This window comes from Streptopelia decaocto (assembly GCF_964273445.1).
Source record: "Streptopelia decaocto genome assembly, chromosome: 1".
Lineage (NCBI taxonomy): Eukaryota > Metazoa > Chordata > Aves > Columbiformes > Columbidae > Streptopelia > Streptopelia decaocto.
In genome coordinates, this window is record NC_138663.1 from 46,033,675 (window position 1) to 46,052,264 (window position 18,590).

General features: G+C 37.2%; 1 protein-coding gene across 10 annotated transcripts in view; it reads left to right on the plus strand.

Annotated features, from left to right (window-relative positions):
* The window catches only part of NR2C1 (nuclear receptor subfamily 2 group C member 1), a 59,491-nt gene that overhangs the window by 18,333 nt on the left and 22,568 nt on the right, over nucleotides 1-18,590 (plus strand). For 6 of the 10 annotated variants that reach the window (XR_014184963.1, XM_082061792.1, XM_082061795.1 and 3 more), the window contains 6 exons: nucleotides 2,531-2,638; nucleotides 7,510-7,740; nucleotides 11,002-11,083; nucleotides 14,987-15,166; nucleotides 17,655-17,802; nucleotides 17,883-17,973. Coding sequence is in view for 9 of the 10 variants with exons in the window: in XM_082061792.1 (XP_081917918.1) it covers nucleotides 2,531-2,638; nucleotides 7,510-7,740; nucleotides 11,002-11,083; nucleotides 14,987-15,166; nucleotides 17,655-17,802; nucleotides 17,883-17,973 (840 nt within the window). In the remaining variant the exon portion in view is untranslated. Of the gene's footprint in view, nucleotides 1-2,030; nucleotides 2,128-2,530; nucleotides 2,639-7,509; nucleotides 7,741-11,001; nucleotides 11,084-14,986; nucleotides 15,167-17,654; nucleotides 17,803-17,882; nucleotides 17,974-18,590 lie in introns of those variants that run through there. The other 4 variants (XM_082061798.1, XM_082061797.1, XM_082061796.1 and 1 more) reach the window with 3 other exon arrangements.

The window sequence follows — 18,590 nt, forward strand, 5'->3', positions numbered from 1 at the left end:
GGAGAAAGACAGGTGTTCCCATTATGAGGAGAATGGAAATTGCTCCTGTGTCTCCTTGCAAAATGGTCAGAAGTGTTCTGTGACGTAGGTTTTGATTTCTTTATAATATTAATTCTTTTTTATGAAGCATTTTAAAACACAATTATCAGAAATGATTTTATGATGATGTTCACAAACATGTGCTTTTGTTAATTTAGGCCTTCTTTGCATAAAAGCAAAACTTATTAAAAAAAAAGGCATTTATAGCCTTGCCTGCACAGAGCATTGCAGAACGTTTGTATTTTCTCAGATTCTGCTAACTGCGAATCGTCTTTCACTGAGTGTGAGATCATTTATATTTCTGCATCAAGATCACATTCTGTGATTCAGGTAGGGAAGTTGTGAAGAGCCCGCAGCAATCTGTTTTCTTTAATCTGTGGCTGGGTACACTAAGTACGTTGTGGTTTGTTCTCACAGTCCTGCCAGGTACCAATAACAGAGGAAAGCTGCATATTTGTTGAAACAGTCTGTCATACGCATACAAAATATATATTTTTAGCAAATATTGTGGTTATTCTTAGCAGTATTTTTTAACTACAATAGAAAAACTGTACTCTGTATAGAAGTTAAACTGTCAAGCTGACATTTTGTGGGGTTGAAGATCAGTTTTACCTTATACAACATGTAGATCATGACATTTTAATATGGAATATGTAGCTTGTTTTGTAAAGCAAAAATAAATTTACATAAAACTCTGCCTGTAACTCACCATGTGTACATGTCATTTGAAAGGCTGATGCAGAATTTTAGTGCTTGAAAGTATCTCTTTCAAACTGTACATGTTGCTGTATAACCAAAACTTCTTTGTCCTTTACTAAGCACAGAAGTAGACGAATTGTTTGAATACAGAAAGTATTCATACTCATGAAAAATCGGGTATTTTTAGAAAGCCGGTGTTTGAAAATGGCTCAGGCAGCAGTTTGAAAAGCATTTCTTTTGATGGTGCTGGCAGCTTAAGCGATGCCCCCAGCAGCTTAATCCCACTCTCTCATTTGCTTTGATGCGTTTGCTTCCGAGCGGTGTGATCTGGGTGGAAGGTTTGAGCTGCGCTAAGAATAGCCTGTGTCTGTCTGTCTGTCTGTCTGTCTGTGTGTCTGTCCGCCAGGCAGCTTTTTAGCCTGTGTTAGTGTCCTGTTCCAGATCCGCGAATGACTAACCGACCAGTTTTACCTACCAAGCTGAAGCAATAGGAGCAAGTAGGTTGTAAGAGCTGAGACTGGTACCAAAATATTGCCCTTTGGGGTAAATTTTCAAAATCAGCTTAGGCCGATGGGAGCTTGAATTTCTGCTGTAAGGGGAAGCCTTACCCACCGCTTCTTCCCCTTCTCATACACCTCCAGCTGTGTGTTCTTGCCTCATTTCTCCTGCTCGTACGAGCACGTACGTGGTGGTGTGTTTGCAAAACTGGGAAGCTGATCCAGGAGGAATGAAAAAAAGCTCTCATCCTGTTACGAAACAGTACCTTTACTGCACATATATAAGTTCTCTATATTAACAGATATAAGTTCTCTATATTAATTCTTGGAAGTGTGGGAGGGAGGACAGCAGTTGAACAGGAACATTTTTATAATGTTGTAAATAAGGAACAGAACTGCAGAATGTTCCAGAGCTGTTTCAACTGAAAAAAGTTTGGGGAGTTAGGAATTCTAACACAAAAAATTCAGTTTGAAGGTGTCTGTCTCTGTGAAGACAAACTTCCTTTGTACTACAAAAAGTCCAGTCTTTCTGATTAAGCCACTGTAAACAGCAGCTGTGCTTACTTTTTATTGCCAAATGATGTCATGAATAATACCGTCTCGTGTCGCCCCCCATATACCTTTGGCTATAGCATGTGAAGAATTTTTAAAATACTGATAATCATTAAAGCACTTCCACAAATGGTCACAGTCATAGAGATTTGAAATTGTTTTAAGATACACTGCTTGCCAACATTGTGTATTTCATTAATTTTCTCTTTCTTGATAGTTCCCCAATACAGAATTCTGTTTTTCTGATATTGCTGCTTTAACAGAAGAACAGCAACAGGACAGAAAAGGCCAATTGCTGTGTTTCCACACCAAAAATTCATTTTTCACTTAAGCCATTAAGGTAAAAATACTTTAGTGTAAGTGTAGCACAGCTATGATGAAAGGTATCGTGTTTAGTGTGTGTCTCATGAACATCAACAGTAATAAATATTCAGTCTGATTGACTTACATGGACTTGTCACAATGAATTGCTTTAATTGATATGTTTCTAAATTTTGGATTGGAAGGTATTTCAACATGGGTTTAAAGTAGTGAAACAAACAGAATGTTCTAACTAGCAAAATTAAGGTATTTCATTAGATATTTTAATTCCTTATACAGTATGAGTGTCAGACTTTGCATTGCCTTGTGCAGAGAAATCAGAAGTTGGTAAAACCGTAGGGTTTCATCCAGTAAGGTGGTATATCTGTCCTTAAGGTGATATCTCCATTGTCAATCCATTATGTTTCTTTCTTTTTTTCTAGATTACCCATTCCCAGGGAGCTGCTACACAAACACTAATGGATGGGACAGCACAACGAATACAGATTGTCCCGGCGGATTCAGGCCTCTCTTTACCACAACGCATACAGGTAAGCTTCATCTGATATATTTTAAAAGCACAGATGAACTATTATTTCTGCTAGTTTTTACATATGATTCTTTTTTATTTGTGTCATATTATTTGCTTGAATGTAACCCTGGGTGGCAGATACCATTTCTATATAAACAGGAATAAAATATCATTCAAATGCTTCACCCACTGTTATTTCTTTTTTTCCAAAAATTTTAAGGTTTACAAAAAAAATGTAACCACTGAATGGAAAAAATGCTTTGTCCAATAATGTAATAATATTGCTCTTTAAAATCCGAATAATTTTTAGAATTGGTATTGCAACCGAGTTGTTAAAACTTTTCTACATTTTGAAGCAGGGAAGGACAGAAATACCGCATTGAATTGTTGATGCAAGTCATGAAAAAGTGCAAGGCAACTGAATGTCTGAGAAGGATACTGGCTTTTGGTTGTCCCAACCAATGTTATATGTCCCAGTATGCTAATTCATAGCCTTGCCAGGTAATAATCTCCAATTCAAGTGAGGATAGGAAGTTTTTTGAAATGTGGGTAGTTAAATCAACATAGATACGTGTATATAGGATCAGGAGGATTTGGGGAATGAAATTTTATATTTTATCCCTTAAAAGACAGTGCAAGTCCTTGTAGATGTTTTATTTTTCAGTATCATTCTACAGAAGAAAACATCAACTGCAGAATAAATTTTTAAAATACTCTTAGACATATGCTATTGCATACAAAACCACTCTCATTTAAGTGAGCCAGCTGCTAGTATAATCTTGCCTGCTTTTTCTTTTGCCGGCTTCACTCTTCAGTATTTTCCACTGTTTTTTCCTGTTTTGGTGCATCATGTTCAGGCTTTCAACCTTCCAAGACTCTTCCCAGCTGCCCCCATACATGATCTATTGTTTTGTTTTATCAACTGTGCGCTAATCATGGTACCAGTGTTATCTGTCCAGTAGATCTTTATTCTTTCAGCTACCTCCAGACCTTTTCTATACTTTGTGTACAGCTGTACCTTCTATTAACCAATTATGTTAATCAGTTAACCACCATCTCTTTATCCTCTGTTTTCCTTGTCCACACCTGGATGCCATAATGTCCCCGTAGTGTGAAGCCGTTTAATGTAATTTCAGTATCAGTGTCTGAATGTGGGATGACGACAGATAAACCCACAAGCCTTTATTGTTGAACTGCGGGACAGTCCTGTTGGTTCAAAGCCAGGCGCAGATTATGTCACCTTTTTTGTGGGGCAACAGCTATTTGTGGTTAAGGCACTGCAATTATCACAAATATCATGAACACAGAAAAATTGTACCTCTAGGGACGGGGACCTGTACGTAGTTTTTCATTGTCTCATGGTAGCTAGAAGATCACTTGTTTCTAACCTGGCTACTTTGTCCCTTGTCTTTTTTTCACCACACTCATTGATTCGTGGTAAGCGCTTTGGGTTGGTGATTGTCTCTTGATATGTGTGGAGCAACACTCAGTTAAATGGCATCCTTCCCGCAAACGTGTCACCAGTGAAAATAATAATAAATTAGATATGAGATAGAACTTAGTAACGAAAGTTTTCCTCAAAGCAGAATTTATGCCAAGAGTAAAGTACTTTGTAGGAACAAATGCATCTCAGTGAAATGTTCAAAATAAAAGTTAAATCGATTCATTTTGAGTTTATATTTTCAATCACTATTTTTCCCTTGCACATAAATAATTATCTGAAATCTTGCAATACAAAATTCTCAGTAAAACATTCTTTAAAACACGTTTCATTGATCACTCTATTCAGGGAATGCTGATACTTCTCTGGGATAAAAGTTGAATGTCACCTTTGTTTTTAAACAGACATTTCTCTTCAAAACCAGCTGTATTATGAGTGGGTGGATTAAACCTCTGTGTTTAGACACTTTTTTTTTCCTAAAATAGGAACATGGAATTATTGAGGTATTTAATTCCTTGAAATGATGTTCAAATGAAAGTCAAAACTTGTTAACAGACAAGGCTTAAAAGCAATAAAGGAAAATACTATCCTCCATTTTCAGCAGGGTGCTTAAATAAAATACATGGGGGAAGTGTATTTTTTAAGCAGACAATCCTAAAATATATTCCTGTTTTATAGCATTATCCCTTTAGTGTTACTGAGTTTCAGATTATTAAGAAATGTAGCGTGTAGTCACTGAGCCCTGAAGGATTCCCTTGAGTGGATAAGTGGTTTTATTTTTCCCTATGATTACTTTTTTTCCCCTTATCTCAGTATTTAGGTGTCGCAAGTTATTCTAGTTTGGTGGACTGCTCCACTTTTCACATTCCCGTAGTGACTGAAGTGGAGTTTCTGCAGGTGTATGGCCGTAAGAGGTCAGCTGCAGACAGACTGGGGCTTCATCGTTTAAAATGCTTTCTCTTATGCCTCTGTCAGATGGCAAACGCTTGACAGCTGCAGAAATCATTTGTGCAGATTGAATAGCTTGGTATGGATGTTACTGTCCTACTAAATCTACCATATAATGCAGTGAAAACTCCATGGGTATCCCCCTAGAATTGCAGGAAGCCATTTGAAAAATTGGGACACTGTTAAATAAAAGGTGAAATGAATTGTGTGAATCACAGAAGAAGCAATGGTGAAGTAGCAATCGTTCTTTTGTCTGCTGTCCTGTCATATTTATATACAAATACATACTTTTTAAAAATTATGGATCTGGACTACAATAGGCAAAAAGATAATTTAGTATATATATATCCAAACACTAATTTCAACTTCAGTTTAAATTTTTACCTTCACTTTTTGGGACATGCTAGTTTTTAAGTTAGTTTTGTACTATACTTTGTATAAACCTAACTAAATCAAGTATATGACTTTTGTGACGTACATATAGTTTCACTTTTAATTTTTGATAGGCAGATTTTAGATAAGAGTGTCCTTCAAAGAGCGGGTCTAGAGATTCCAGAAACAGCACAATATTGTGTGTTTGGCTTTTGTATGTGTATGCACCCTGTTGAGGATAACATGCATTGGATTTCTCCTAATCCCAAGAATGTGTTTAGAGAGAAGGGGAAGAGAACATCAGCTACTTTGAAAATAGCCAGAAGCAACACAGGAGAAATAAAGAAAATAGGAATGGAAAGAGAAAGTTAAGCAAAAAGCGAATTAAAAAGGCAAGGAAGTTTGCCTTCAAAAGAGAATAGAACCAACATAAAGGAATTGAAAGGAGAAGTAAGAGGCTGCTGAAGACATTTCTGGTCCCGGACATGTGGATATCTCAGAAAACTGAATGGAAAATCGTGTATTAATCATGTTGATAATATTATGGGGGTTTTGCATTGTCTTCTCACCCTTCACCCCAAATCTCACGATAATTCACATTCTTTTCTTATATATTTAGTGTCTGGAATTCTATCATGTTACCTGGACTTCTGTCTTAAGTGAGCTTTTAACTGTGTTTTTCAGAGAAAAAAAAAAATTGAAATTTGATCCATTGGAATGTTAATGGCAAAAGGCCACCTGAAGAAAACACATTCCTTTTGTATATTTTGAAATTCATAATTTCTGAATGTTTGAAAGTGACAATATTGACTTATAACTGCTGAAATAAGATACCGTATATCTCTTGATGCTTATCTTTTCAAAAAATAAGCTATGCATAGGTTTTTGAAACAAATTTAAGTGTATTGAACATTTAGAGAAAGTAATAAAGTATTTGGGAAGTTGCAATAGCCAAGTTGATAAAGACTTGTGCAAAATTATGCCACGTTCAGTTTCTTTGTGCGCCTGTTCTTCACTTAGATAATAAAATGAATATTGCTGCCATAACTTCATGAAGCTAGTTATGATAAGTGTTAGACCATGAAACAAATTATTTCATCAGTAATAAGGATCATATAAATGTTAGGGATGGATAGACGGACGTAAATGTTTAGTTGTAGCTGAAACGCAAATTTAATAGGAGCTGTTTTATTGATTTGTAATTCAAAAATTGTAGGGAACAGTCTTTGTAGGCTGATTCTGCTTAGTCTCCAGAGTAACCCAGATGGATTTCCATACAGGCATTTCGATGGAGAAAGGCAGGAAGTACTAAAAGTGAGATTTATAATGGCAGATGTATGGAATCTTGATCATTTTCTCTGAGGATTATAATCTTCAGACAGAGTTGGCAAAAGACAGGAGTTTAGTGGAAGATTATTTGATCAAGTTCTGCTGTATTCGTCCTTGAAAATAGGGATAAAATAAAAAAAAAAAAAGAGCTCTAGGTCTGTTCTTGATTATGAAATGAAACATGAAAATCATATTTTCCTTTAAAAAATGTCAGGGAGAGAGATTCTGGTTTACTGATATTCTTTGGGAATATATATGTTGAAAAAAAGCCTCCCCTAAACGAAGCCTAAAATATATATACAGATACAACATGATTATTGGTTTCCTTGCTGTTTGATGCTTACCTTTTTCACCTGAAGTTTACATTTGTGTTTTCTGGAAGTTTTTTGTTAAGCCACCAAACCTGGGAGGTACTAAACACTTCCCATGGTATGCAGTGAATTCAAGAGTTAAGATTTCTCATAACCTGACGGGTCCTAGGGCAGAGCTACAGACCTACCTCGAATTCTGGGTTCTAGAGTTGTCAAGGGTTTCATTAGTGTCGTAAAAGCATGGGCCAATTGTAAAACTTGAGTATCAACTCAGGGTTTGACTCCAAACACCATCGACTGAAATGTGTTTCAAATACAGTGAAAATCCAAGGGTTTGCCTGAGTTTACTTCACTCTTGTGTGACACAGGGGAAGACGATCCTGCTTCACAAATGTCAAAGGCAAAATGCCCGTTTTCTTCTAGTGCCCAGATTGGGCCCCAAAGGTGAACTTAAATTACCATAACAATTTGAGATAAATGTATTATTAGATTGTCACAGATCAGCAGACGGGCCAGAAGATTCAGATTGTTACAGCACTTGATCAGAGCTCAGCAGGCAAGCAGTTCATCTTAACAAATCATGATGGCTCTACCCCAAGCAAGGTGATCCTTGCCAGACAAGATTCCACTCCAGGAAAAGTTATCCTAGCAACTCCAGATGCTGCAGGTGTCAACCAACTGTTTTTTGCATCCCCTGATATATCTGCACAACACATCCAGGTAGATAATCCACTTTTTTTCATACTTTTGGTTCAAATGGGATAAGAAGATATGTTTTATTTCCAAATATATATGTCTGGGTTCTCCTTTTTTGAGTTTGTTTTGATTTTTTGTTTTGTTGTTTGGCTTTTTTTTATGATATACCTTTTCTTGCACTAGGACTCTGCATGGATACTTAGAAATTATGAAGAAAACATTTTCTTTTGTAAAAGTATTGCTTTTAAAATTTATATCCTGGCTCATGACATTAGAAAGAATACTGTTATTTTTATTGTCACTTCCAGCTCCTGCCATAGCAAGTCCTTCTTTGTTTCTGCTTCATTGACTCTCCATCTGTTTTCATGTATTCTTGAAAAACATACTCTTTTCCATTGTCTTTATCACTTAACATTCCCTTCTGCTTGTTTTCATGTCGTACGCTGTTGTAACTACTGCTCAGCTGTGTGGATTGTACTCCAAGCTAGTTTCTCAGAGAGACTATTTAGCAGGGAAGCACATTACTCAGTGGGGTGGGAAACTAGTAACGTTAAAGATTTGGGGTTTGCTGATGTGAGATTGTAACGACTCAAGATTGTAACTCCCCAAACTGGTCCCCAGTGCACCTTACTCCCGTGGACAGTGTATGAGCTGCTTCCTTAGTTCTCACCCTCCAACTTCCGAGCTCTCTGCCCCGTATCCTCACCTATCCTCACCTGGCAGGGATGGGATGGCACTGATGGGAAGAAATGAACAGAAGACTTGGGAGGTGGGAGCTTCTTCAGCATGAAGTAGGAGATGACTGCACTCCAGCTAAAGTGTAGTTAGTGCATATTGTTTACCCCATGTACATTTATGCTGCTGTTAAAATATATCAGTGCGGTAGGCCAGGCGATGCTAGAGTGGTTTAGTCTTACATTAAATGATGGCCAGAAACAGTTACTTAAGGAAAAATGTTAAAAACTGGACAAGTAAATAACGATCCTTCAGAGAATATCTTTTCACTTCTATTAGTTAGTGGTTTAGAGCAACCTCCTGATGTGGAGATTGCAGTATTTGATAGCTGCCATTAAAGTTTAACAACCATTTCATTATTTATATAGACCATATATGCTTTGTTCTGTATATAATATCCAACAATACAATTGTATGTTGTGCAAAGAATACTTTAGTTGCTTTGATCTGCTGAGAGAATTATCTGATTAAGTGTCTCTTGTGCTATAAGAAACAACTATAAAGGATGCTATTGTTTTTACAAATCAGTATTATATCCTCTCTCAAGTAATCTCTTTTTAACTGAAGACCCCTGATCTTTTTAGCTTGTGCTCTTCTGGGAGCCCAATTCGCTACCCACATGTTGTGCAAGCTTGAATCATCTCTCTTTATTATATATTACTTTTTTTTTTTTTTTTAATCACCAATCTTTGTAAATGGACATCCAAGATCTTTGCTCCAAAGATTTTGATTGCTGTGAATAGGGGAGAAGTAGCAAAAGCCAATCCCGTTGAAAGGCGTTTAAGTATGTTTAGTGATACCATACCCTTCGTATTTTTGGTAAACCCCAACAAAAGTATAAACCAGTGGGATATGATTTGAAGTAATCCATACAGAAACAGGTTCGTTTGAGAGGCAACAACATATTCTGTTACTTCAGTTAGATTGTTCTGTTGTTAGCTAATATGTATCGGGAGTGATTTTTTTTTTCACTTGAAATTTGTGAAATACAAAGTACCATTCATTTATTGTTCAACTCTTTGGGATCTTTCCTGGTTTCTCCCTTAAATGGTCTTTCCATCTGTAGTTTCACCTGTTGTGTTGTACTTCTGTAGCCTTCACTTGAAATGCCCATTCATTTGCTCTACAAAAAACTTCTTTATTTCATCTTATCTTTACATCGACTCCTTTGGCAAGGCCCTTTCTCCCATCATCTCTTTTAGCTTCAGTGCCTCTTCCTCATCTTAATAATAATTTCTATTCTTCGTGTTCCAGGTCAGTTCACGGAGTCTGGGATTTTTATCTTTTCATGGGCCAAATTCTGTAGACCTTCCTTATGTGGAACTTCCCATTTCAGTGCAGGTTTCATTTATGGAAGGACTTAGAATTTGTTTATTTTATATAATATCATTAAAATATACAATGCTAATAGTGGAAATTAGGAAGGAATTAAAGTCTAATACTCTTTTAAAGCATCAGGGTTTTTTTCTTAGATAGATGTTATATTAAAGGAAAACTTAATCGATGAATCTCTGAAACAGTATTGTTAACAAAGGGTAACTAGAAATCATTATGCTTGTTAAATATTCCCCTATATATCATCTATACTTTCAAAAAAAGTTATTTCTTAATTTTTCTCTATAGAAGATAGGCTATTTTCTCTTTCAGTAAGTAATACTTCTTTTTATCAGAGGTCCTGTTTTAAATATCCAAAGCAAGATTGGGAGAGTCTGACTTCCGATTAAGACACAGTAGAAGTTAGAAACACTTAAAACGTCTATATCTGTCATCACTTTTTAATGGGAAGAATAATATTTTCTTTTCTACTTTACTTAATTGTTAAGATGACGGTTGTGTTCCTTTTCTAAACTGAATTTTTGCTGTGCTTTATTTATGTTGCAATGGGAGAGAGGTTTTATAGAGCAAGTGGAAGGCTCCAGTACCTGCCCTGTAGTTCAGGAATTCTAATACTCTGTGCTTAATGTTGCTTTACAGGTACCAGAGAGAAATGAATGAGACAATATGAGAATATTGTACTGATGTCAAATTGTGACTGAAAGCTAAACTATATAGCAGTTAATAGCAGTGTCCAGAGTACATTTTCTGTTGTCCACCATTTGTGTGTGTTGTTAAAAAATGGATTAGTAAATCTGACTGTAGATACAGTAGCCTTTACAAAGGATGTTTGTTCTGTTTAATGCCTCTGTTTCCTTTGTACTATGGACAAGTCATTAGGATATAAATACAAAATTTAACAAAAGGTAAGATAAGAGTATACAGATGCTGAATGTTTTTCAAAATGTCAGTCCATTCTGCAGAGGCAGTATTTAAATATATTAAATTGTGAAATCTTTTCAGAAGTATTAACAGTAAACTTTTGTTCCATCCTGGAAAGGAGCACAGTGGCATGGCAGGTAGCTTTGTGAAGACCGTTAAATGCAGTCAAGAAAACCTCGTAGTTTATAGATTTGGTCCCCTGTCTTAGAGAAAAAACACAAGCAGGAGATTTGTTTTTATCTTTCTTGATGGTAAGAAAAAGAAAAATGAAATTGTGTCACACCTTTTTTCCAGATTTTAACAGACAACTCTCCCAATGAGCAGAACCTAAATAAAGTGTTTGATCTGTGTGTTGTATGTGGCGACAAGGCATCAGGTATTTACTTTTTTCTTTCTTTCTTTCTTTTTTTCCCTAAGGTGGTGCAACTTTATCAAAGCAGTTTAAAATTCTTCTGAAGCTACATATCAGTTTTCATGCATATACATCTCTATATATGCATCCACAAACAGAAAGGATACACTAGTCTCTCAGTGGAGAATTACATGAAAGGTTACTCTAGTGTCCATGGGTGGTACTTATTTATTGTTGGTTTACATCATAGAATAGAATAGAATAGAATAGAATAGAATAGAATAGAATAGAATAGAATAGAATAGAATAGAATAGAATAGAATAGAATAGAATAGAATAGAATAGAATAGAATAGAATAGAATAGAATAGAATAGAATAGAATAGAATAGAATAGAATAGAATAGAATAGAATAGAAGAATAGAATAATAGATGTGGTGGGTTGACCATGGCTGAACACCAGGTGCCCACCAAAGCCACTGTGTCACTCTCCTCCTCGTTGTCTCTGCCATTCCTTCCCCCTCAGTGGGAGGACTCCTCACACTTCTCCCCTGCTCCAGCGTGGGGTCCCTCCCACTGGAGACAGTTCTCCACGAACTTCTCCAAGGTGAGTCCCTCCCATGGGCTGCAGTTCTTCACTAACAGCTCCCGCATGGGTCCTTTCCATGGACTGTGCTCCAGTGTGGGGGGGTCACAAGCCCTTCCAGCAAACCTGCTCCAGTGTGGGCTCTTGTCTCCAAGGGACCACAAATCCTCCTAGCAGCCTGCTCCAGTGCAGGCTGCCGATGGGGTCACAGCCTCCTTCAGGCACCCACCTGCTTTGGCGTGGGGTCCTCCACGGGCTGCAGGTGGATCTACTCCACCGTGGACCTCCATGGGCTGCAGCGGGACAGCCAGCCTCACTGTGGTCTGCACCATGGGCTGCAGGGGAATCTCTGCTCCGACACCTGGAGCACCTTCTGCACTGACTTTGGTGTCTGCAGAATTCTTCTCTTCCATATTCTCCTTTCTCTCCTGACTGCTGCTGGAGCTGCACAGTTTTTTCCAGGTTCTGTGTTATCCCAGAGGCACTACCACTGTTGCTGATGGGCTTGGCCTTGGCCAGCAGCGTGTCCATCTTGGAGCCGGCTGGCATTGGGTCTGTCAGACAAAGAAGCAGCTTCTAACAGCTTCTCACAGAAGCCGCTGCTGTAGATCCTGCCACTACCAAAACCTTGCCATGCAAACCCAATAGAATAGAATTTCAGTGTTTTCTATCAGATAATTTTTGACTTTTTTTCTCAGTCTGATACATTTTATTTGCTATTATAGAAATTTGGCTGATAAAATTACTTAAGTGACCCAGTTGAGAGCTTTTTCTTCCTTAAAATAATATTATGTAGTGAACTTCTCTTAAAATTTAAGAGAAACCTGTTCATTATTTTAAATATGAAACTGGTAGGTAAGGAAGATTTTGCAAGGATATGAAAACAAGGCTGACGTGAGATTTATGCAGGACAGTTAGTTATTTGAAGAACCATTATTAAAACTGTAAAAGTGCATTATAATTCCAGTAAAAAATAAGCTTCAGAATGGTATATTCTTATATTGCCACCAAAGTAGATTGCTACAGGAAGAAAAATGTTTCATGCACTAAATTTTGTTTAATGATATTAAGAGACTGGAAGGATTTATAGTGGGAACATTGTGCTGGAGAACTCTGTCTCCCACATTACCTTTGCATGTACATCTGCCAGCAGGTTTTCCAGATCAGTCAGCGGTGGAGTTACTGAGAGAGTGTCTTGTCTTTTTGTTTTAGAGAGACAGAACTAGAAAGACTGTTCCTCAACATGGTTTAGCCAAAAGCTCCTTTGTCTTTTCACTTTCTTTGTTAGAGAAGATAATGGGGTGTAAGAGAGCTATGTTTAACTTTGCTCTTTACTTAGCTAAAATTAGACTTTGTAGGGAGATCATAGAATCATTTTGGTTGAAAGACCCCCTCAGGATCATCGAGTCCAATCATAACCTAACTCTGGCACTAAACCGTGTCCCTAAGAACCTCATCTAAACACCTTTTAAACACCTCCAGGGATGGTGACTCCACCACTTCCCTGGGCAGCCTGTTCCAATGCCTTACAACTCTTTCCATGCAGAAATTTTTCCTAATATCCAGTCTAAACCTCCCTGGTGCAACTTGAGGCCATTTCCTCTTGTCCTATCACTTGCTGGTTGCTCCAGAAGAAAATTCTTATGGTTTGTCAGTCAAGTCTGTGTGATGAACCTCCAGTAATATCAAAATATGACACCTGCAGTTAAATGCTTTAGGGAAGTGATAGGAATAAAGTGTATAAAAATCGGAGGCCAGAGGAAAGAAGTAGTTAAATGTAAGGAAATCATAATGAGAAGTAGTAGGATGTGGAGCAAACTGCTTAGAAAACAAAACCAATTTAAAATTTTCTACCGCAGCAAAGTTTGGCAGAAAAATTTATAGTTCCTAGAGCTTTAAATACACGTCATGTTTCACCTGTCTCAAAAGAAATTTCTGCCAAATATAAGGCAAAGACCTGGTTGGCCTGCACCGAATGGCAAGACTCCTCTGGCTCCCTCATGGAGGCCTGGAATATTCCTTGAGAGGCCGGAGATCCCAGGAGCTGTTTCTTCCGTCCTGACCCAGGGAAGTCGGGCACTAGCAGCGCATTTGGGGAGATTTCCATGTGTCCCTAAGCAGCCACAGGTTCTGGGGAACCTCCTGTGTGACAAGCAGTGTCATGCAGGCCCTTCCAAGCCGGAGCCCAAGAACCTGCATCAGAGAGCAGGCAATGAAGCAGCTCAGGCTCTTTGCAGGATGGAAATGAAGTGTTCACAGTCCAACTGCTGTTAAAACGTTTCACTTAGTGACATTCTTTTAATATATATGATGCTATAGAAATTTCAAATTTTAATAGCGTCATAATATGGTTGTGATAAAGGAGTCTAGAAAACATATCTGAATCTCTAGAAGCTTCAGGCAGACAAGATTGATGTATCTAAAAAAAAAGGTTTTGAGGAGTGAGGAGAGAATCTAAAAATATGTTTCCCTTAAATCAGTTCATATTTCAGATTTATTTCTGTAATATGGCCTACTTAGTTCAGAGAGCGGCTTCGGTGCCTCTGCAGTGTGTATTTCGAGTGTTTGTCAGTGATCTTCAGTTTTAGAATTGTGTTTTTTTTTTCTTTAGAATAATAGAATTAAAATTGTTGGAATTGCCAAGCATTCCTTATCTAACCCAGTACTTTTTAGTAATATTTGTATTTTTTGTTACAGCAGAATCAAAACAATGTACTTCTGTAAAAGTAATTTTTAAACTTTCTTCTGTAGTATATCCTAGAAATTTTTATGTTAGTAGTATTTTTTCGAAAATTCACAGAAGAACTGATTTTATTTTTTACATTATGTAACTACTTTAGATTACTTCATTTACTGAAAGAACCTTTAGGAAACTGGGAGGTGAATGTAGAGCTTTGAGGTGCTTACCTGCTGCTGTCAAATGCCATGTTTGCACTTCCCATGGTTCCATTGGATTTACCTCATACAGTTTCAATATCTGCATTTGTAATGAGTTTGGCTATAGGAAATTTTTTTTTTATTGCTAAATAATGTATTAATCAGGAGAGTTTCTTGTGTGTTCTTGCTAACCTGTTTTCTTAGCTTTTTTTTAACACTGCTGTCAACAGCAGGAATTTAATAAGCAACTTTATTATTTACCTGTTTGTAAAGTTTGTCCTGTTTCAGTGCTTTAAATTAGAAATGTCAAAGCCACGATATATTTTAAGATCTGTAACTTATGGGGGGGGGAAGTATTATTTTTTCTGGATAAAATAACAAATATTTTGTTTTCAATAAATATAAACTCTAAAAACAAACTACAATGTAAAATTAACTTCGTGATTTACGTTTTTCTGTAACTAGGGCGTCACTATGGAGCAGTAACTTGTGAGGGATGCAAAGGATTCTTTAAAAGGAGTATACGGAAGAATTTAGTTTATTCATGCCGAGGAACGAAAGACTGTGTCATTAACAAACACCACCGGAATCGATGTCAGTACTGTAGGCTGCAGAGATGCATCGCGTTTGGGATGAAACAAGATTGTAAGTCCAAATAAGTGTAAATCATTTTAGCTGGCAGTTATGTTAAAGTTTGTGCTATGAAAGATGTGCTTTGTATTAATACAAATTGTTATCTTGATTTTATATTTTTAAATCATTGCATCTTTTTCCTTTAAAGAATTGTACAGGTTTGGTGCATCAGAACTCTGAAATGTTTTCAAGCATACATATTGCTTGACATTTTTAATAAACACATTGCATGTGGTAAAAGTGAATTGTTATTCCTAGGTGGCAAATGTTCAGCATGCATCCATGTTTGTTTTTTATATATACAGTCAATTTTTCTATGTGTAAATGAAGCTACTGAGTGTTTTGAATCCTTCTACCTTCTTGTCACTTTTCCATAACTGAGATTACTGCCAATTGCTGATCACTCGTGGCAAAGCTCTGCAGTTATTCACAAGTCAGATATCCACAGTGATCTAAAGCTCAGTTCTTACAATTCCTGCAGATTTCAAGTTCCTTTTTAGATTCCTACTTGGGCAGGGGGATGGACTAGATGATCTTTCGAGGTCCCTTCCAATCCCTCACATTCTGTAACTCTGTGGTTTCCCAACATTGGATGTAGTGATATTGCAATACCACAGCAGGGTCAGAATACTAAATACTTAGAAAATCAAGCAATGCCTGAATTATTCAGCCAAAATACTGCCAGGCTGTTGCCGTACACACAATATTAGCCTTGTGCTCTGCTCTCTGCTGTCCAACTCTGTTTTGCTGACCCTCTTGAACCCCTGTGGACATTCCCCTCCTTACAGCCCTGCTTCTGTCGGCAGGAGCCAGTAACGCTTTTCCAGCACAGAGGAAAATAATTCAGAAAGAGAGGAGAAGCTGAGGCAGAGGGTGAAAGGGGATCTTTACCCCTTTACCCTCCAGTTCAGCTGGCAGTACTTTGCCCCTATACAAAAGGCTTTTCAAAATTAATAAAATCACTGGAGCAGGGGTTCAGAAGGTAAGAAAAGGACTGATCAGAGGAGAGGAAAGAAAACTCGGTGGAGTGGGGAGAGGAAAGAAAACTCAGCACCCTCTCACACTGTACCTCCCTCAGTGAGGTTACTGGTCCCTTAAAGAAGTCTTTGCCCTTTTTCAGCAAACTCCCAAGCTCCAACTAGGTAGCATAGAGTTAGCAAAGGAAGAAGAAGACTTTTGCCTCCATCTCGCACCCTTTCAAAGCACCGTTTGTGGATTACAAGCTAGCTGTAATGGCATTGTCAGTCCTTGGTGATATTATGATGGTTGGTTTTATGATACTTACCAATGCGAAAATTTGAATAACCTCATTGTCTACTGCTAGCTTGAAGCCTTTTTCCATTTTTTTCTTTAGTTACACATTTTCCAAAACTGCATAATTGAAGAAAAAAAAATATTTTTTTCCTGTTTGTCTTTTTATTTTAAAATAATGAACATTCAATATTCTCTTTATAGGCTAAAACAATTTCTATGCACAGTACAACATTGGAGACCCTCTGCTGGCCAGTAGCCAGTGCTTGTCAGGCTGGTGAATTGATGTGCATTTTAAATTACATAGGGGCCTGTTTTGTGAATCTCTTCCAGTATCTTATTCCAATCTATAAAATGACTTGCACCATTTTAAAATACTGGAAGAACAAATGACTGGATATTTTTTAAAGATTTGTACTTCGTAAATACCTTTTATTAAGTTTAACAGTAAGAATGTCATGTTATTGTTCTGTTATTTTTTCCAGAAATTACATTTTCCTTTTAAACTTGTAAAATCAAACTGTAAACTGGTTTCTCTTGGCTTTATTCTGTAGAACTGAAGAGTTCCCTGTAGGGTATAACACTGTAAATTTTGTTTTAAAGTTCTCTGATCCATCCAAAGCAAGGTGATGTATCTGTAAGCTAAAGCCCAGATTCATTACACCTAGTTCCACTAAGCTATTCAAATTCAAAATCTTCTTGTTCTTTACAAGTCAGTGATTTGGGGTGTTGCTCAGATCTTAAATGGTCTGCACTTAACTTTGTGAATGTTACCTTCCCCCTGTATTATCTAAGCTTCTAACTTGGGAAGCTTCTTTATGTGCATAAAGTTGGGTGGGTTCAACTCGGACCCACAGTCGATGCAAAAGGTACTGTGAGTCCTTTAGGTATGAACTGACAGTGTGGGATAGTGAATTTGAGAAGGAGAAGCTGTAAACTTCCAGGTAAAGATCCAAATTAAAGTGTAAAGGGATTTCTCCCTTAATTGTAGCTTGAAAAGCTATTAATTGTCTAGATGTTTGGCCTCAGACTTTGACTACTACATCATTTCATTAAGAACGAATCAAGTGGGTGGGTTGTTTTTTACCAAAGTTGTTAGCTTATTGTTTATGGGTTTTTTTTTAGCTATCACTTCTGCAGATATTCAGAATCATTATTAAAACTGCAGATTAAATAAAAAGAGAAAAAAACCATATTTTTTGGTGTGTAATTTGGGATGTGACCTAATAGTCATGTATTGTTTTGTTAGCTGTGCAGTGTGAGAGGAAACCTATTGAAGTGTCAAGAGAAAAATCTTCGAACTGTGCAGCTTCTACAGAGAAGATCTACATTCGGAAAGATCTTCGTAGTCCCTTAGCTGCAACTCCAACTTTTGTAACAGACAATGAAACAGCAAGGTACATAATTCTTCTTAGAAGCAGCTCTTTCTGTTTTCTGAAAGCACCTCAAAATTAAAATATGTGCTGTTTTGTGTCAGATCAACAGGTCTTCTGGAATCGGGAATGTTTGTTAACATTCATCAGTCTGCAATAAAAAGTGAACCCACTGTCCTGATGACTCCAGATAAGGTATATGATGATGTGACTGATGTGTTAAGTGGAGTTAATTCTGTGATTGTGTATGTACGGAGGGAAGGTTGTTCTGTTTTGTTGTACGTCTGTTTTCTTAAATTCATTTTTAAAACACTCCTTTACATTATTACCCAGTGTTGCAAATGCCTTCTCTTCACATGAATGCTTTTAGCCTTGCATAGTAAAAAAAGCTAAAAACTCTCGAAAGCAAATGCCTTCCTCCCCTTTTTCAGGGAGCTTTAAGGGCTGCCTTATTTTTCTTTGTGTTGGGCAATCCTGACACTTTGGTATTGCTTTTTTACCAACAGAATGAGGTGTTTGCAAAACCTCACATGACGTTATCACAGTGCATTTTATAAATACTGTTAGTTTTTTTCCCCTGAATCACTATTTTTTTTTTTTTCAAAGCTAAGAAGAGCTATCTCAGCAACAGTCTTATTTCTGAGCTGGTTTTTCCTTTGTTTCAATTTTGTTATATTTATTGATCCACTCAAGCCATGTGATAACCTCCCTACACATGCACAGTAGGAAGCTTTTCTATTTTTCTAGCTGATATTAAATTACCTCATACAGTTTTCATGCATTTTGCCTCACTTGCTCCGTTGGCAAAGGGC